Source organism: Camellia sinensis, chromosome 14 (assembly GCF_055761805.1).
Source record: "Camellia sinensis isolate YWXY chromosome 14, ASM5576180v1, whole genome shotgun sequence".
NCBI classification, from domain to species: domain Eukaryota; kingdom Viridiplantae; phylum Streptophyta; class Magnoliopsida; order Ericales; family Theaceae; genus Camellia; species Camellia sinensis.
Window position 1 is genome coordinate 46,455,542 of NC_138974.1, and position 16,485 is coordinate 46,472,026.

General features: G+C 33.7%; 1 protein-coding gene across 2 annotated transcripts; it reads right to left on the reverse strand.

Moving 5' to 3' along the window:
* Nucleotides 1–4,929: 4,929 nt before the first annotated feature.
* Nucleotides 4,930–7,571, reverse strand: LOC114300315 (protein DGS1, mitochondrial-like). Of its 2 annotated transcripts, none has more exons than XR_014350799.1 (3): nucleotides 7,406–7,571; nucleotides 6,686–6,786; nucleotides 4,930–5,276 (listed from the first exon to the last, which is right to left on the reverse strand). XR_014350799.1 is itself a non-coding variant. In XM_082906046.1 (3 exons), the coding sequence occupies exons 1-3, from the start codon at nucleotides 7,556–7,558 to the stop codon at nucleotides 5,256–5,258; spliced, it is 258 nt and encodes an 85-aa protein (XP_082762172.1). In that variant the 5' UTR covers nucleotides 7,559–7,571; the 3' UTR covers nucleotides 5,123–5,255. The 2 variants fall into 2 exon arrangements, 1 of the variants encoding a protein (XP_082762172.1); XM_082906046.1 differs by having other exon boundaries at nucleotides 5,123–5,259.
* Nucleotides 7,572–16,485: the final 8,914 nt, after the last annotated feature.

Here is a 16,485-nt window from a genome sequence, read left to right on the forward strand (position 1 = left end):
TTACTCGTTATTAGGTAGAAGAAACAAAACAAATTATAGATTGTGCCATGTAATGCAAAAGAAAATCAACCTTTTCCATAAAATAAATATTAACAAAAAGGGGGAAAAGGAGTAGAAGCATGAGAAAATAAAAAATAAAAATTACACCGACTATAGAAAACAGGATTTCAATCTAAAATCAATATTAGTTACAATTTTAACAATTGTCATTAATAATTACTATTAATAAATACTAGTCACTTTGTTAGTCCATAATTTCATTTTTGGATGTCCTAACCACACAATACACAGGTCCACTTTGAAAAGTCAATGCATAAAAGTTTTATTTTGCCAAAGAATATATTTAAAGTAAGAAATAAAAGGGCAACGATGGGAAACAACACTTATGAATTTGAATTTGAGCGTATTAATTGCTTTTGTTTGGGACAGGGGGACAGGACCGGCCCTGAGATTTAGGGGGGCCTAAGGCAAACTTCGGAAAATGGGGCCCCCTCTTGCATTGAAAAAGAAAATTCATGGATAAAACGATAAGTCACAACAACTTTTTTATTTATTTGTAGTCACAAAAAAATTTACTTACACATATAATCATTAAAATTATAAATAAATCAATTTAATTGAATTGAAAGCACCGAGAGAAACTTATAAAGGAGAAACTTAGAGAAAATTGACTTGATCTCGGGCTTGAAGGGCTTGATCTTGAACGAGTCTTGAATTGATCTTTTTGAAAGAAGAGACCAAATTTATATTTGTAACTTGAAAGGATTGACATAAGTTTGGAGTGTTTGATAATCCTCTCTTTTAAGTTTGAGGAACTTTAGAGAAACTTTTAAGAAGATAATTTGGCAGTCTTGAGATTGCTTAGGAGCTTGCAAGACTATTAGCCAAAAAAAAAAAATGTGTCTCTCTTTCCTCATAATGAGAGCATCCATTTATACGCTTAGGAGGGAAGGGTTAATTTTGAATACTCTAAAATTGACTCTAATTTCCAAGAAAAATAGCAATTTATTTATTACTTTATGGAAATGATTTGCATTGAAATTTGAATTTCAATTTGAATTATTCCACCAATTTTTGACAAAATATCTTCATGGGCCCCACACTTTTGCGTTGACCCAATTGTTAAAATAGGTTCACTTTTGTTTTGGTGTGACCCATAATTTAAAATGGGTTAAGATCCATAATTTAAGTAGGACCCACATGCATTTGAAAGTTTAGATCATCTTAATTTTTGATTAATCAAGAAAATTTATTTGTTTTGATTAATCAGATGGTGATCAAGACACATAAAACTTAAGTGTCTACACACTTATCTTTCATTTTTTTTCATACTTTATTTTTTGCGCTCTATTCTAGGCCTACAATGATAATCTAGATCGTTCATCTTGTAAATCTCACAATGAAAACTATCTGTGCAAAAATCAACTTTATCGGATATCAATAAATACATAAACAAATCACTTTTTATTTTATAGAATGAAATGTTTAAGTTTAAACTTACTATTACTGTCCATTTTAAAAACACAAGATGCAATTTATTCATATATCTAGTGATGTCCGATATAACTAATTTTTTACATAACTCATCTAAATTATTAGAATTACGAGATAAATTATTTAGATTATCAATGTGAGTCTAGAATAGAGTTTAAAAAATAAAGTTTGGAGATGTGGGATGATAATAGTATATTTTCACTGAGCAAGAGCAAAATCGTGAATAATTCATGTGGCATGAGTAAGAAAATATTTATCTCGTTAACTGAAATAGCATTTTTTTTCTTTTTCTTTTTCAATCCATTCAATTAATCATAATGTTTGATATCATCTCACATTGCTATTAGTATATGTGGGATAAATTGTTTTAGAAAGTGACTTATAAGTTGATTTTTTAGCTTATTATTAAAAAATATGTAAAAAGTAAAGAAGTGATTAGGTTAGAGATGTGGGATAAAAAGTGTTTGTTTGTAAACTATCGGATTTGTAATACTATAGCTAGCATTAATATATAAAATTATATTTTTTAAGTTTTAGTATTTTTTAATATTATAATTATTTTTAATATTATAAAAAAAATTCTAAAAACTATAATTTTTGCTTAAAAATCCTTTAAATTTTCACTAATCACCTCACTCAATTTCTAATCTCAATCCTCTCATGGCTTTGTTAGTTCTACCACAGAGAATCACTAGTCCAAGGGGATTGTTAATTCTCTCACTCATGTTCTCAACCAAACACTCTTTAGGTGGATCTCACGGACTATTAGTCCAATCTCCCTTCCCAAAGAGCCAAACAAACATGACCGTAGAGTGTTGCTATTAGTATCCCAATAAATATTTTAGACTCTCATTTCTTTTATTTTTTATTATAATAATAACTCAAATGAAATTATTAGAAAAGATATTAATTATCTTGAGACATTTTATCTCACAATTAAACTCACTCACCAACTAAATCATATCATAATGTTTAGAGAATACTCACCTCCATCACTACCCACACACTTCAAAACAATTGGTGTTTTACAAAAGATGGGGAGGCTAACTCCCATATATGATAATTTAACAACTAACAATTGACTTTCACCTATAAAAAAAAGAGTGTATACTTTGGTGAGTTTGATATTTTTATAAAGATACTTTTGATATTATTTGGAGGGTTTTAAAAAAATTTAAGATTTTGAATTTTGTAAGTAGGAGTCTGAAAAAATGAGCTAATAGTAATAGGAACACTCTTACCATTTATCTAAGGGTGTATAAATGGCCCGTGGGCCGCCTGACTAGGCTCGAGCCTGAGCCCAGCCCGGGATCCTGTGCCTGTGCCTAGGTCGTGTGTTTTGGGCCCGACCTGACCCGTGAGCTCAATGCATGGCCAGGGCCATCAGCTTATTCAAAGCCTAGCTCATCCGAGGCCTAGTGTCATTTTTTGTGGAAAAGAATAAAATTTTAGTGAAAAAAAACAAAATAAAATGTTCAGGCCTGTCCAAGGCCCAAAAACCTCCTGGGTCGGGACCTAATTTTCTGGCCCGTGGGCTAGGGCGGCCTGAATTTTGATAAGAACCCCCGCGGCCTAACATAGGCCAGGTCGGGCCAAATTTACACTCCTACCCAAAAAACACTCTTACCATTAATAGTTCAATTATTTGTGATTCTTTATATTTTGTAGTAATTATTTATCAATAACGGTAAATATTTCAAATGTTTTATCAAAACATTTAATGTAAATTATGCTTTACATTATCCCTACGGTTAATAGTCTCATTTTATAAATCACACTGCTCATATAAAAGGTAACAACTCCTAGTAGAAAAACAGAGAAAAATATATTGGACAAAAAAAAAAAAAGAAAGTAATGCAAAGTAAAAAAAGATAGTGCATGAGTTCAATATCTTCATTTTATCTAAATAATTACAATGACAGAGAGGTTAGTGTAATTTTTTAAACGTCAGGGGGTAATGTATATTAAATCCAAATCTCAGTGGTGTAAGTGTAATTTATCCAAAAATTTATCAACCCCTTATAAGAGTGGGTGTGTGGGTCTCACACCAAGTATTTGATAATTTTTTTAATAAATTCTTTGGAGTCCTAAAATATTGCTTATTATTTAAAGAGAAGATTAGTCTAAGGTTTCTCTCACATTTTTAGTGAGAACTCAGGAAAGAATTTCTTTGGAGAGAAATTCTCTGAAAAGTGCAGAGAAATTCTCTAGATTAAATTTTATCTAAATCAATATTGAAGGACTTTAGACATTATGAACTTTCCAGAATTTATCTGAGAAGTCCAGAGAAATTCTCTGGATCGAATTTTCTCTGAATCAATGTTGAGGGACCTTAAACATTATAAAAATATTGAATGTCCTTTATATTATAAAAATCTTAATACCAAGGACCCTAACAAATAAATTTCCTTATTTATACAAGTTTCTATTTATTTTTTTGCAAATTTTCCAAAAACTAACTTTCAATTAAAACTAATTCCCTAGAAAAAAAAAAAAGAAAAAAAAATATTTAAAACTGATTCCCCACCTATTTATATAAAATTTTAAATTTAATTTTTTCTAGTAAAAAAAAATGGAAAGAAAAAGAAAAATGAAGAAGCACAAACCCTAGAGGAACATACAAGCTTGCAGCAGGAAAGAGAAGGATTCCCAACGGATCACTTCACTTCTCTTATACTTCACTCTCTCACATTCTCCTCCATTGGCATTGATTCCAGCGCATGGTCACTTGTCTGCTGCTTCGCTCTCTCACCCTCTGTAAGTTTTGTATTTTCTGAATTGGATGGTTATTTATTAGCATGATTTTGTTTCTTTTTAGTTCAAGTATTTTGTTTGGTTATTGAGAAATGGAGGAAAAGAAAACAAAATGAGTGATAGGTTTTACATATGAAACTCTATTCCTGAAGCTTCCATAGTTGATGTCAAATTTAAATGGTTTTGCATATGCTCTGAATTTACTTTTTCTCATGAAAATGAGTTCTCTCTCTCTCTCTCTCTCTCTCTCTCTCTCTCACTACAACAAAAAAGGGTTTTTACAGCGTACAATGCACGTCGTAAAAACCCTTCTACAACGTGCAACGCGCGTCATATTATGACCAGTCATGGAAATGCATTCACTTTCAACAACATGCTTTGTACACCGTAAAAAACTATTTAACGGCAGATTTTGTGCATCGTTGTTATTTTTTCTACGACATGTTATAGTACGCCGTTAAAAACTATTTAACGGCAAATTTTATGCGTTGTTATTACTTTTTTTACGACTACTTTTGCACGCCGTAAAATATGTAATACAACGACTTATTATGCCTGTCGTAGAATATGCAATTTTTTTTTTTTTTTCAAATTCCGCAGGCTCTATTTAACCAATTTTGTACAATCTAACAAATATTACAAACAAGCATCACAAAACATCAATCAACGATGAAAATATTATTTGAAACATCAAAAAGGAACTATATCCATAAATTATAAACATTCAATAATTGTCTGTACATTCCAAACATTCAAAAACTATATCCTTAAGTTCTAAACTGTACAAAAAGTTTAAACAATCCAAAACTGTGTATATTTAACTTTCTAAACATATCGACAACTATTAAGAGATTATCTAAAACTATTGACAACAGTTCCTATAGCAATTGTAGCTGCAGCTGTAGCAAATCCACTTGCTCCTATCACAGAGATGAGAGTGCCCAACGTATATGTTAAGGCACCTAAACCCGCGGCAATAGGTGGAGCAACTAATCTTGTTGCATTTCTTATCTACATGACAAAGGAAACTTCACAAAAGTACAAGAACAGACTCAGGGACAAAATATTTTAAAAAATTATCAAGAAATTTTAAAATATCAACAAAACATTTCCAAAATTAATAAGATAATTCAATGGCCCCATAAAAGTAATGTCATAATGAAAAATTAACAAAAATTCAAAATCTCAATAGTTTCAACGCATATGCAAATAAAATCCACATAAAGCAAAATTTTTTTGTTCATACCTCTAATGAAGTCACCTCTTTTGTTGCAATGTGATGTAATTCTACCTGAGCACTTAGTAGCAAATACATAAGATAAGGAGGTATAGGAATAATCCCTAAGCTAATCTTTTTCTTCTCCTCTAATTTTTCACTAGTATCTAATTCAATCACAAGCTATTACTAATTCCATGGACTCTTGAACCTTATAGCCTACTTCCTTATGTTATATGCCTTTTCTCTAATAATTCAACCCTAAAAAGTATGCCACTTGAAAAAACTAAACAATATTTATAAATAACATAGTTGCTTCATCCATACCATTTACAATATACAAGCCACATCCTCCTAGTGTTTCCAAAAACTGACCGCCACAATTATGTTACAATATCAGTGGCTCTAGGGCACCATTTCAGCCACCATAGTGGTGGCCATAGTTAAGTAACACTGTTGAAATTTATACATACTAGCCCATCAAGGTACTGAAAACCAGCAAGCTTGAGTTCCTTCAAGATGCCATCCTCACCAATCACATATACAGTGGAAAGCACGTAGCAAACACCACGGTAGAGAAACTAACAAAATTGCATAAATTGCATTTAATAAGAGGCATTGGCTGAGCCTATTATCATATAACAAAAACCCAAATCCAATGGTAATATGTACCAACCCATAATATATCAAGCACATAAAGAAATTTATTTAAATGCCTGATATTTACCTTCTTATTTTTATCAGTAACTAAAGAAAAAGGGAAAAAAAGATTTCATACTAAGCATAAAGAAACAAAAGAGCAAATGAAGTCATAAATTGATCAACAACGACTTAGATGCCTAATAAATAGAGCATTCGGGCCCATTCAAAGTCTGAAACCTAATCAAAGTAATACATTCACACACCCTCCTAGGAAATACTTAAGAATCATCAACAATTAGGAAGAAATTTATTTAAATACATCAACAATCACTTAGTTGTTAGACTAAGGTCTAGGACAGCTCAATGTTACGTCATTATTGTCTTAATCCAACTCAATCTTATTTTGTAAATAGAAACTTGTGTTTTTTTTAAAAAAAATTAGAAAAAGATTTTTTCATTGACAAAACTGGGGACGGTTTACGATATACAGGACAAATTGTATATGTACTCATGACCAATGACTAATCTAAACATGTCATATATGCATGGTCAATATTCATTATCAAACATTTAACTAACCTGTGTAGGGATTTGGCATTTAAATGTACTTCTTCATGGTCCATTACAACTTTGTGCCTCTTCCTGAGTGTCTCAAAAAGTTCGTCTCTTATAGATAGAAGCTGATGAAAAATGGAGTGAAGAAAGTCACATCATTTGGTTATTCCACCATACTTAGAAAAATGCATAGTGTAAAATTTTTTGGAAAGAAAACATAAATAAAGGGGGGAGAGGAGGGACAATGAAGTGCTACAAATATATAATAATAATAATAATATATTGCCAACAATCTTCAGGTTATACTCTGAACTGGACGCATCCAAAGAACGTTGAACCTGTTCCTCTATCTGAATTTTCAAGAAGAATCATAAGCCATTACATAACACGTGTAATTACATCAGAAATACCATTACTTCTTCAAATGCCTCATTGAGTCTGTTCTATATTCTAGTTAAGAGATTGGAATACATGGTTTCTGACAATCTGCTACTATATAAAATGTGGAGACATCAAATTCAATAGATTTACAAAACAAGTCACTTTTTATCTTCAAAATTCATCGACAATATCTTCATTGTCCCATCTTATTTCTCAAATCCCCACCAAATGCCCATAGAGGTGAATTGATATATAAAATATTCCAAAAATTTAAAACTAGATCCCAAGCATAAGCAATCAAACAATGCAAATTATTTAGAGCTTGAAACTATGGAAAATGTGAACAGTTTCCAAAAATTATACCAGTCGCTCAACATGGTCATTCCAAAAGCTAATAGTCGAGTCCTTTGCCTCACGAATCCAGTTGTCAATGTCAGAGCTTCCCATCAATCTACTATGCTTCAAGACCCAAATTGAACAAACCAAGAATTCAACAATCCCGCATGTATAACGCATCTAGTACAGGGTTGTGAAAGTTTTTATTGATTTTGTTGTTTGGTGACTAAAAATTTCATTACATATATATATTTTCGTAATAAAATATATTTCGTCACCCATGTTTGACTCTTGGAGACGAAAAATTTCGTCAACTTTACATGTTACTGTGACGAAATTATTTCCTCATTAATGATCAATATGTGTGACAAATTTATTTGTTAACTAAAGTTATATATATAGTATTGGACAACTATTTGGTGACAAAAATGATGATTTTTTTTAATAAAATGTTGTTTTATTGGTGACAAAAATTTTGGTCACTAAAGTAATTTCATTGGTGACGAAATTATTTTTCCTCACGGTGATTTTTAGTGACAAACATTCAATGACAAAACTGGTGAGGAAAATATTCTCACAAATATTTATAGTAATGAAATTAGTTCTTTGGAGACAAAAAATTCATTATTCAAGACCCAACTTCATGTAGTGCCTCATATATTTATTTTTTCAAATGAAACCAGTTCTTTCTCTCTCCATCTTCATCTTCTTCTTCGCTCTCTCCATTTCAAACCTTGTAGAGTTCTGAACAGAAGCAATAGCCTCGAAAACCATTAAATATTTGACAGTGCATCTAGACTAGTATGACTATTTGGAGATGGCCAAATCCAGGGTCGGCCCTGGCTTATTAGGGGCCTAAGGCGAATTTTTTAAATTGGGCTATTCATGTATCATTATCTAAAAAAAAAATTGTTTAGATAAAACAAAAAAGATAAAAATTTATTTCTATTGCATTGCAATTTAACAAAATTTAGATAACAAATATATATATATATATATATATATATAATAGTTGAACTTCAATTAGTTGAATCGAATTTTTATTTTTTAGCTTACCAATGCTATAAGAACAAAAATTAATTGGGGGGTAAAGATGAAAATTTTCGACACAACTCAAGCAATATATAAAATTAGCAAGTTAAGGTTGACTACTTTCAACATAAATCCAAGTATGACACAACTCAATAACATGAATTATTAGTTATATATTTGAATGTTTACTAAAGGATGCCATGACATTTTTTTAATCTTTTATTTAACTCTATCTAACTGAATAAAAAAGTATGTAAAATAATAATTAAGGCTAATATCTTTTTTTCATTTAAGATGTATATTTTTTGTTACCTATTTTAGAGTCAATCTAATAAAAAATATATAGTAATAAGGTAGAATTTTTTTAATTAGAAAAATGCAATTGAATTAAAATCAAACATTCTATGAATAATTTCATTTAGTTGAAATAAATTTTATAAAATTCAACTTATGAGAAAAATTTTAATCTCTCAATACACTTGTTAAGTTATTTTTAACTAAAAGTGAAAGTTTTTATATTAAACATCAATCGAACATGGAATCAAAATAACACCACATGACAATATAAAAATAAATAAATTGAGCTAATATTAAAATAATTATAAAATAACATGAAATAATACAATCCCCTAATTAAAGATCCTAAATTTTATTCAAAATTAAAGGCCCGAGACGACCGCCTCAGTCTCACCCCAGGGCCGGCCCTGTCAGATCCAACCACGGTTTATTGTTTCCATTCTGATGGATGACAGCAGCATTCTCTATTTCTGTTTTATTAAGGGTAGGATCATAACCTAGTCCCAACACATGCCAGCTCCGCTCCAGTGGATACGTCAGCTTATAGAAAGTTGTCAGCCCAGGTGGCAATGTGCCCAGTTTCCAGAGGGTTCTATCCTCATTCTGCAAAACAAATATCCCCACAAATCAGAAAATTGTCACTGAAGTCTAACATAGAAGAGAAGAAAACGGATAGCATTTCTTGGGGGCAAGTGGACACAACAATGGAATTGAAATACTTTTCTTGATCAGAACTTAAACAAGAACATATCCTCCTTTAGAAGTTGTATGCACCCACCGCTAGAAATCTAGAACAAGGAACAGAATCTTTACAGTTGTGATGAGAAAGTGGTAATATATTTTGTTCCATTCTAGAAAAAGGGGGTTACATCAGAATCAATTTTTCCTTCTAGGTGAGAGGAAAAGGATTTGTGGGATATGACGAGAAACAGCACTGCTTCACTGTACGTACATATATATATATATATATATATTGGCATCTTTTGTAAATTTGAAGAGATAGAAAGGGTAGTTTCGTCAAAAAAACAGACTCACTCTCAATAGAGGCGCGTGACTTTCACATTTTGTTATTTTAGACAGAAAAGTTAACTGTGCGTTTTAGCCTATCAATTACAAGGGGTTATGTAGTTATATCCGAATGTCAGGGAGTAAACCGCATATGGTCCAAACCACAGGGCGTAAAGTAAAGTTTGCCTTTTATTTTTTATTTTAGTTTCTATTTTGTTGAGCTTATTTTTTATTTTAGTTTTTATTTTTCCATTCAGATAGAGTAAAACACTGGATTGATAGCAAGACTTTTAGGTTTCTTGAACATTGGCTTTAATTTATTGAATTAGATGTTTGAATTGATCAATGGTTTTGATTTGGACAAAACTTGAAAAGTTGAGCCCTAGCTCAGGATTAGTTAATTTGGTGCAAAGTCATGTTTAGGAGAAGGCAAAAAAGAAGAGAGAGAATTTAACATGCTTCCCGGCCTTGTTTATTACACACACACACACAAACATATATATGTATATATTGAACACAATTGGCTGAAATTAGGGAAATCTGGCTTGATAATTGGAAAAATTAAAGAAATTAGCTCAGCCAATAATTATGATTTTATTTTTGATCTTTTCCTAAGTATTCCAAAAGCTTAAAAGATTTGGAATACTACTCAAAGTGAACTTGAAGTGTATTTTTCGGACTTGCCAAACACAGGGGGGTAGTAAAGCCTAAGGTTGCAGCAAATCGTGCACCCAAGTAGGTTACTGAACAAGCCCTTGTTTCACCTTACTGCTGCATTTACTTGTCTATGATGTACACGATTATTCTGTCTCAAACAATAATCCATAGTTTAATATACAATTGGTGTACTTTGATCTGTTTCTTATTTTATTTTTTTTCTTGTAAATTTTTCAATCTCAATATCTCATTTTGGATGCACTCATTTTTCAAAGATGTTTTTTTACTTAACCACCCGACATTCAGTATTATAATAGCCTTATAAAAAAAATTCTACTCCTAATGCACTCCTCTATTCCATCCATCACACATTAATTTTAAGGGCCATATTATCCTCACCAATCTTTATGAATAATTGACCTAAAATATACAAAAATGGTCACTCTTAGGGAAGCCAAAAGTTGGCTTTTTTTGGGACTAAAATTCACAAACAGATAAAATAAACTAAAATAACTAATAAGACAAAATGTCACATCAAAACCATAATTATTTTACTTTTTCTCTCATAAATATTACATCAAACTACAAAAAAATCCAATCATCTTCTCAAACACAAAAATTTTAACCTATTAAAATAATCAACAACTAAAATAACCAATTTCCCAAACGATTGTCTGCAAATAACATACACTAGGGTTGTCTTATTGATTATTGTTCAGTAAATTCATCCATAAGTAATGCAGAAATATAAAGACTTAGTGCTGATCCTTATTGTAAAACTATTGTTATTAGACTTGGTGCCAATCCTTGCTGTAAAACTATGTTATTGGACTTAGTGCCAATCTTTCATGAGCCCCTTTCGTTCTTTCTTTTTTTTTCTTTCTCCAATGTCTCTTTCTCCCATTGGAGGGGGACAAAGGGGGTTTTGTATTTGAGCAATGTTAGGATCCCAAGAAAATTATTAAATTTTTTATCAAAAGCTCATGCTAGGGACTCTAAGAAAATTACCAAATTTTTTTCCAAAGAAAACTACTAAATTTTTTATCAAACACTCATGTGAGTGTTTGGTAAAAAAATTGGTATTTGTTTGTATTTAGCTGAAATGGCATATCAGTAATGTTTCACAATTGGCTTTTTTTTTTTTTTGGTTTATTTTTCATATTTTTTGTTGTTCAAAATTGTGAAATTAAATAAATAGATTTATGAAGAAAACAAATTATATACCAAGAACATATGCTGATAATTACAACTAAATTTTAACAGAAATACACAAAAAACAATAAAGGGTAAAGAGACAAAACCGAAGCCTGCACGGAAGCAGTTTCCTTAAAATAGATTTCGCAGCCTCACGAGTCAAGTGCTTGAGGAAACCCGGCGTCTATCTCCCAGGATACGACGGTCAAAACCAGCTACGGCAGAAGCACTATCTGTCTAGCTTAGCGAACAAAACAATGGCAGCACTCTCTCACAATATGAACTATCAAGCAAACTGACTTGTAAAATGGAAGCAAAAATTTCTATATTGAAACTTGACAGGAGGGTCTCAATTTATACATGTATAGGGGAGAGAGGAAAAGCCTCCAGCCTTTAAGGCTAGTCATTACCAAGCATCCATAGCTCCTTTCCACAAAATGAAAAGTATGGATGCCCAAAAGATTCACACCCTTTAGCCAAGAAAAAAGATTTAAATACTCTTTAAAATCCTATTTATGAATCTAACATCATGAAGCAATTTCTTAGCAATTTCTTATTCAAAACCTAATGATTTTTGGCTCACTTGGACCCAACACAAAAAATGGTTAGGACCCACTTTAATATTTAATTAAAGTCACCACACTTTAATATTAAATTAAAGTCCACAAAAATCATTTTTTCCAACAATCCCCCACATGAATAAAAATTGACCGAATGACTCAACAAACGGACATCGTTCAACAATAAAGACTCTAAGAGAGAGTACAACGGACTAACCCCGACATCAGAGAATGTAGCTTTTGGCTTTGAACCTCTCCCAGTGAAAACCTATCGAGTTTACTGGCAGATCAATGAATAAGACATCTTGAACTGCTCTACCGTTTATGTAAACTGAGACAATAGATCTCACACGGGAATTACTCCTACCACCATTATGTTCTCACTAGTGTGCCCTGTGTGGCCCTGGACACTAGCCTGGTTCAGCGAGTGGTTTCAAAGAATCTTGGCCTGCCCAATTCTTCTAGAAGCGGCCCCACTTCAAACTCACATAAGTGACTCTACTAAAGTATCATGCAATACTTAGCTCAACAGCTTAACACATAAGAGTCATTAAAAGCTCAGCTTATCCTCTACACTTGCAGGTATCACTAATAGAAGGAATGGCTGGAGGTTTAACCTCCTCAGCGACATACCACCGTTACACGCAATTAGGTTGTCCCATTGAACCTAGATCTTGGGATCTCCAGTCAACTAGGTTGGGTTTCCATTCCGGTAACTTCCAAAGGCCTTAACCCCATTCCTTTTAACGACGTTTCGACTAACACTCGATTTAACCCTTTGGTTAGCGGATCCGCAATGTGGTCCTTAGACTTTATATAGTCTAAAGAGACAACTCCATTCGAGAGTAGTTGTCGTATGGAATTATGTCTACGACGGATATGTCTAGACTTTCCATTATACATATTACTCTGTGCCCTACCAATTGCAGATTGACAATCACAATGAATACAAATAGTTGGCACAGGTTTAGACCAACGTGGAATATCTTCAATGAAATGGCAAAGCCATTCTGCTTCTTCCGTTGCTTTATCCAAAGCAATAAACTCTGATTCCACCGTTGATCTAGATATACACGTTTGCTTGGAAGATTTCCAAGACACGGCTGCCCCACCAAGAGTGAACACATATCCACTAGTGGACTTTGAGTCCTTTATATCTGATATCCAATTCGCGTCACTATATCCTTCAAGCACCGTTGGATATTGAGTATAATGCAGCCCATAATCCCGAGTGTAGCGTAAATACCTTAACACCCGCACAATGCCCTTCCAATGAGAAGCATCAGGATTACTTGTGTATCTACTAAGCCTGCTAACCGAGTAAGCTATATTTGGCCTAGTATAACTCATCAGATACATTAAACTTCCAATTACCCGAGAATATTCAAACTGAGAGACACTCTCTTTATTATTCTTGGTAAAGTGTAGACTTAAGTCTACAGGTGTCGATGACACACTCGTATCTAATCCACTAAACTTCTCAAGTATCTTATCAACATAATGAGACTGAGAAAGTACAATTCCGTCAGAGATTCTGGTAATCTTAATTCCCAGAATAACATCTGCAATGCCCATATCCTTCATGTCAAATTTAAAGTTTTGATCATTTCATCGTTACTACCTATAATGAGCATATCATCAACATATAGACACAAAATGACATAACCTCTGTCAATGTCTTTGACATAAATACACTTGTCACATTCGTTGATTCAAAACTCATTTGACAACATTACATTGTCAAACTTCTCATGCCATTGTTTAGGCGCTTGCTTCAAACCATACAAAAATTTGACAAGTTTACAGACTTTCTTGCTTTGTCCTGGAGCTGAAAACTCTTTAGGTTGCTCCATGTAGATTTCTTCATTCAAATCCCCATTTAAGAAAACTGTCTTTACATCCATCTGGTGTATCTCAAGATTGCGCAAAGCTGCTATCGCAATCACTATGCGAATGGATGTTATCCTAGTTATAGGTGAGTACGTATCAAAGTAATCTAGGCCTTCTCGTTGCCTGTACCCTTTGATAACGAGCCTCGACTTATACTTGTCAATAGACCCATCGGCCTTCATCTTTCGTTTAAAAATCCATTTGCAGCCTAAAGGCTTACAACCTGGAGGTAAATCTACCAACTCCCAGGTGTGATTCTGTAAGATGGAGTCAATCTCACTTTTGATCGCTTCTTTCCATAAAGGACTCTCAGGAGAAGTCACAGCTTCGTGGAAAGTTTGAGGTTCGTTCTCAACCATATAAGTCAAGAAGTCTGGACCAAAAGATTTGGATATCCTAACCCTTTTACTCCGTCTGGGCTCATCTAAAACCTCAATTTGATCATCACCTGGATCATCAACATGATCATCCTCACTAGCAAGCTCATCAAATTGCTCCAAAGACCTTGGAACCCCTGCATAGGTTCGGCAAGGAAAAATGTCTTCGAAGAAACATGCATTCCTGGACTCCATGATGGTATTCCTGTGTATGTCTGGAATTTCAGACTTATGAACAAGAAACTGATATGCACTACTATTATGTGCATAACCAATGAATATACAATTCACAGATTTCGGGCCTATCCTAACCCATTTGGGTGTAGGAATCGCCACTTTTGCAAGACACCCCCACATTCATAAGAATTTATACGAAGGCTTAACACCTTTCCATAACTCATACGGCGTCTTGTCCACCTTCTTCTGGGGTACTTTATTCAGAATGTAATTTGCAGAGAGAATTGCTTCCCCCCACAAGTTCTGTGGCAATCCAGAACTTATCAACATTGCATTCATCATTTCCTTTAGCGTCCTATTCTTCCGCTCAGCAATCCCATTAGACTGAGGAGAATAAGGCGCCGTGGTTTGGTGGATAATCCCAGATTGAGCACAAGTCTCAATAAACGAAGATTCATACTCACCACCACGATCACTTCTTAGAGCCTTAATCTTGCGGCCTACTTGATTCTCAACTTCATTTTTATAAAGAATAAACTTGTCAATCACCTCATTTTTGCTTTTGAGCAAATAGACATAACAATACTTAGTGCAATCATCAACAAAAGTGATGAAGTACTTATTGCCACCACGTGATTGTATAAATTTTAAGTCACACACATCACTATGCACTAAATCCAACGGTTCTGAACTTCTTTCAATAGAATGAAACGAAGATCTTGTCAACTTTGCTTCAACACAAGTTTCACACTTGTGTTTCGGATTAATCTTAAAAGATGGTATGTGATCTAACTTGATTAATCTACGTAAAGATTCAAAGTTCACATGTCCTAGTCTACCATGCCACAAATTGGAAGACTCAAGCATGTAAACAGAAGAAGATGCACCTTTATTCACCTTTGGGATAACAGTCATAACAATAATTTTAAACATACCCCCCAACATATAACCCTTACCCACATACATTCCGCTTTTGGTAAAAACGACCTTGTCGGACTCAAAAACCATGCGAAAACCATGTTTACTAAGAAGAGACCCTGAGACAAGATTTTTATGAATGTCCGGAATATACAGGACTTCGTTTAAGGTCAGCTCCTTTCCTGACGTCAACTTCAGGACCACCTTTCCTTTCCCCTCAACAATCGAGGTAGCAGAGTTTCCCATAAACAACTTCTCACCGTTTGTAACCGGTTCGAAAGTTGTAAACAGTTTCTGCTCGGAGCAGATGTGGCGTGTAGCCCCAGTATCAATCCACCATTCTCTTGGGTTTGAACCCACCAGATTCACCTCAGAGACAACGGCAGACAAGTGCATATCATCCTCCTCATGGGAGTGCTCTTGTAAGTTAGCCATATGAGCACGAGGTTTGGTCTTGTATGGCTTCTTCTGCTTGCGGCAGTCACTAGTCCGATGCCCCTCGTTACCACAGTTATAACACTTCCCAAAGAACCGATAACCAGGTTCCTGCGGCTTGTAAGTCGACTTCTTTGCAACACCACCCCTTGGCCCCAACTTAGAGCTCTTGTTCACAAAGGGCTTCTTTCTTATCCTAGAAGATTTGCCATGCTCAACGACATTGGCCTTTACTGAGGAGGTACTCCCTCCTTTCTTTCTATTACCCTCTTCAATCCGGAGTCGGACAACTAGCTCTTCAACAGACATTTCCTTGCGCTTGTGCTTCAAGTAATTCTTGAAATTCTTCCAACCATTGGGAAGTTTCTCAAAGATCACAGCAACTTGGAATGACTCGTTCAAAGGCATCCCCTCAGCACGAATTTCATGCAAGATCACTTGGAACTCTTGGACTTGGCTTATCACAGTTTTAGAATCTACCATTTTAAAATCAAGGAAACGGTCAACCACAAATTTCTTTGCCCCGGCATCCTCAGTCCTGTACTTTTTGTCCAGAGATTCC

Coding starts and splice junctions, on each gene's coding strand:
- LOC114300315 (XM_082906046.1), bottom strand. CDS start 7,558: ATGCGTTATACATGCGGGATTGTTGAATTCTTGGTTTGTTCAATTTGG. Junction 6,787..7,405: donor ATGACCATGTTGAGCGACTG/GTATAATTTTTG, acceptor ATTTTTCATCAG/CTTCTATCTATAAGAGACGA.